Source organism: Macrobrachium nipponense, chromosome 46 (genome assembly GCF_015104395.2).
Source record: "Macrobrachium nipponense isolate FS-2020 chromosome 46, ASM1510439v2, whole genome shotgun sequence".
NCBI lineage: Eukaryota > Metazoa > Arthropoda > Malacostraca > Decapoda > Palaemonidae > Macrobrachium > Macrobrachium nipponense.
The window spans coordinates 45555111-45558803 of NC_061106.1; the positions used below are offsets into that span (position 1 = coordinate 45555111).

Here is a 3693-nt window from a genome sequence, read left to right on the forward strand (position 1 = left end):
TGTGTTTTTGATGCCTTCTCTTTCCTGAATGAAGCTGAACGATAATACTTTAGCTCTGCATTATCCAAAAAATTCTATAAAAAAAAAAACGAACACAAATGTGTAAACCAAATTTTATATGTATATACTATTTCAAGTATAACAGTTTTAAAAGTTATCCATAAAACTTTTAAGCTGCTGACGTTTTCTATAATAGTTAACGAGAAAACCTTCAGCCCTTTGTTCATTTAAATGGCAGACTCGAATATTTTGATAACCACTGTTCACTGCGAAATACCATTTTACACCGGTATGCAAAAGTAATTTCGATGCTGTGATCCAGTCTTTAATCATAATTGAGCAATTTGGTGTAAAAATATTAATTGGTAGCCTGCATAATTAACAATTACCCAAAAATTTCGTACATTTAGATTAAGCGATTGGTAGCTTGCATAATTATCAGACAATCAAACCTTTAGGTCATGTTTTTGTTGCGTTAAATAAGAGTCTCTGCAGATAGTATGCTTGCTTTTAACGACCATATTTCCAGATGAAATACTAGTTAACTGCAAACTGCATTGGAGGCTTGTTCCGTAGCCAATTACAGACGCGACTTTACCAAGCAACCTCAATTGTCAAGATGGAATTTTTCGAGAGTTTAAGCTTCCATTTAATCAGCACGCTTGCTTAGCTCAATTATTGTTAGCCTGGTCCTTACACTAGGAAGTGTGCACCGGTGTAAACAGAATCACAGTGATATTGCATTAGAATGAATAAACCAAGGAAGTTTACTTGCCATAGTATAGAACATCCTTTCGTCAATCGAGTGACTGGTAGGTACCAGCCACCGTTAATCTGTCAGTTTAAATACAGCAGTTCTAACTACATACATAACATAAAGGTTGGTTCTTTACTAGTCGTAACCTTCACCAACCTCAGTAAATGACCTTTGCTATTCCATATTTTAACCAGTAACAACTTTAGGGTCACAACGTGAGTGAAACTCGTACGGTTGTTATAGCTTTTATTTTGCCTGCATGCATTAACTGGATTAGTATAATAAACCACACAAAGTCCATGGTTATACCCAGCCCATGAACTTCCCACAAGCCTGTTCTCAGTCATTGTACAGCATTCATAATATCAAAGACTTGCTAGGTCATTATAAACTACCCATTCAATACAGCAGAACCTTAGAAAGCTAATCTCTGCTCAGATCCTGAACACTTTAAAGCTACATTTAGTAATGTTAAATATTTTATTTTAACATTCATTCTGAATCTAAATTCTTGTTATACATTTAAATATTTGAAGATATTTAATACACTTTCAAGTTACCATAGTTATCCTTAAAAATATAGAGTCTAAAACTGGAAGTCTTAATGCCGTGCTATCTTAGAAACCAGCTCCATTTTGTCAATAGCATTGGTGAAGGCGTCGAAAGCCGTAGCGACGTGACCCTCTAGTCCCTGTCCTATGTCCCTCCTGCGTCTATTGACTCTGTTCCCGAAGAGCTTGTCGAAGAACCTGATCACCGGTTTCCTCGTTGGGTCGAAGAGCGAGACGAAAAGGAGACCTCCGCCGAGGACGAAGCCAAGAAGACTGAAATAAACAGCGTTAGTATTAGACTATCGAAGTCTAGAGGACTAAAAATAAAGAGCGTTGATATTGGACTAACGAAGCCTAGAAAACTGAAATAAACAGCGTTAATATTAGACTTAAGTCTCGTAGAGAGACTGAATTCAGTATCTAATAATCACGGTTAAAAGAGTTTTGCTTCAAGAGAGTAGCAAATTCACCAACAAAGCAAGGTATTTTGAGAGGTTAATTTAATTTTAACATAAGTAAAGTGAACTAAGACTGCTAAATTATCTTATACTAAAAGTACTTTTAACAAGATACGCCAGAACTTCGCTTTAAGGGAATAGCAAATAAACCACCAAAGCAAGGTTTTTAAGACAGGTTAATTTAATTTTAACATTACCAAGTGAGCTGACTAAATTATCTTTTACTAAAAGTAAACTACATGAACAAGACAATTTCGCTTCAAGAGATAGCAAGTAAACCACCAAAGCAAGGTATTTCGAGATGTTCATTCAACATAACCAAGTGAACTTGGACTGCCAAATTATCTTACTAAAAACTACACAAGATACATATTGCACTGTCGCTTGTAGGATTAACATAGGCGCATAATCCCCCTATGAAGAATAGCTTCGGTCCCACATCCACGAACACTTACCTGTAGAGGAAATTGCCAGCAAGGCGACTGTCTACGTACATCGAAGAGACACTGCCAGGTTTCTCAGTCGTTACGGGATGTGCATCTCTCTCCAAGTTCAGAAACCCGTGTAGGATTCCTGCAGCGGAATGTCCGCTATCGGGAACGTATCCTTCTCCGACGAAGGTGTGGTTATCGTCGAATATCGCCTGGTACTCGTCATCGTCTATCGGTACACCCTTCCCTGCCACGGCAGCTACCAGACAGGCTACCAGGCCTATGTAAGTTGCTAACCTGTAATAAGTTAAAAAGCATTGAAAAAACACATACTTTGTTTTAGATGTATATATGAAAACACATTAGGCGGACGTAAAATTTAGATATCAGAGCTCCTAACTACTTCACTAGATATCGGCCCCAACATAGATGTGGACGTTTAAGCAATATCCAATAACACCCCACCTACTTTATAAAAATTACCTCACCTTAGGTCACTCTTGCTTCAAGTAAAGCTGAACAAATACTTAGAACCTGATTAAGTAACCACTTCGTATTTTAAAAGTCACCCAAGATATTAATCAGTAACAGACTCCAGCCAAGACAGACACTAAAAACTGAACGCATCGGACCTCATGACACCAAGGAATCTACACTTAAATATAAGTTCTCGTAAAACGAGCAAACTATACAAAGTATTTAAAGTAGTGTTTGTTCACACAAGAGTAAACAATGTGATAAAACGTCATTGCAGAGTCAACTAAAAGAAGATTGCAACGTATATCGGAGCGATAGAATGGCTTCAGCAAATCACGACGCATTATTCATGTCCTATCGAATAGTCTATAGTCTAGACTTTACTCCGTGAAATTTAATATATTAGAATACCTATACTAGAGAACTAACAAAATATACACCTCATCGGATACTACAAAAAACAGACAACCATTATACCACATCCCACCTGTGAGCCATTGTAACACCACACAAGTTTCCACAATGACTGATGCGCTAAAGTCTACTTCAAGAGAACTAGACCTACGATCTTCATAATTGGCCGCTCGACAACCAATGGCGTTCTCGTAATCTGTCATAGTGCTTGTAAACTACTGTTATTGCCGTACTGGCCATTACCTCCTATAGTGTTTAACAATGCAGTTTCAGATAGATAATTAACAAAGGCTATACATCTAAAAACTGGCGGTTTGAAATAAGTCTCTTTCTCTCTAAGAAAATCATAATATGACCTTTATCGTTTGTATTTGTTTGGTTGGACTAAAGGGAACTGATAAGAAATGTGAAGGAAAACAACGCCGATAGGAATTCGGAGGTGCGGTGCAAATATTCAATTAAAATTAATTTAAGAAAACTGGAAGGAATGTCCAAAACAGAAATTAAGGACAAAGCTAGAATGCGGGACACAGTGAAGTGGAAAGAAGACTTGGAAAATAAAGTCACCGTAAATATATTTAAAATGTGGAAAAGTGAAATAAAAA

General features: G+C 37.0%; 1 protein-coding gene across 1 annotated transcript; it reads right to left on the reverse strand.

Annotated features, from left to right (window-relative positions):
• Positions 1-1218: 1218 nt before the first annotated feature.
• Positions 1219-3288, reverse strand: LOC135214627 (uncharacterized). Its single transcript, XM_064248962.1, has 3 exons — positions 3162-3288; positions 2222-2494; positions 1219-1581 (listed from the first exon to the last, which is right to left on the reverse strand). Exons 1-3 carry the CDS (start codon positions 3170-3172, stop codon positions 1359-1361), a joined length of 507 nt encoding a protein of 168 aa, XP_064105032.1. The 5' UTR covers positions 3173-3288; the 3' UTR covers positions 1219-1358.
• Between the last annotated feature and the right edge of the window lie 405 nt (positions 3289-3693).

Excerpts from the sequence above, each read along its gene's own strand:
- LOC135214627 (XM_064248962.1), bottom strand. Across the intron at positions 1,582-2,221 it reads GCTGGCAATTTCCTCTACAG|TCTTCTTGGCTTCGTCCTCG; the intron begins GTAAGTGTTCGT and ends TGTTTATTTCAG.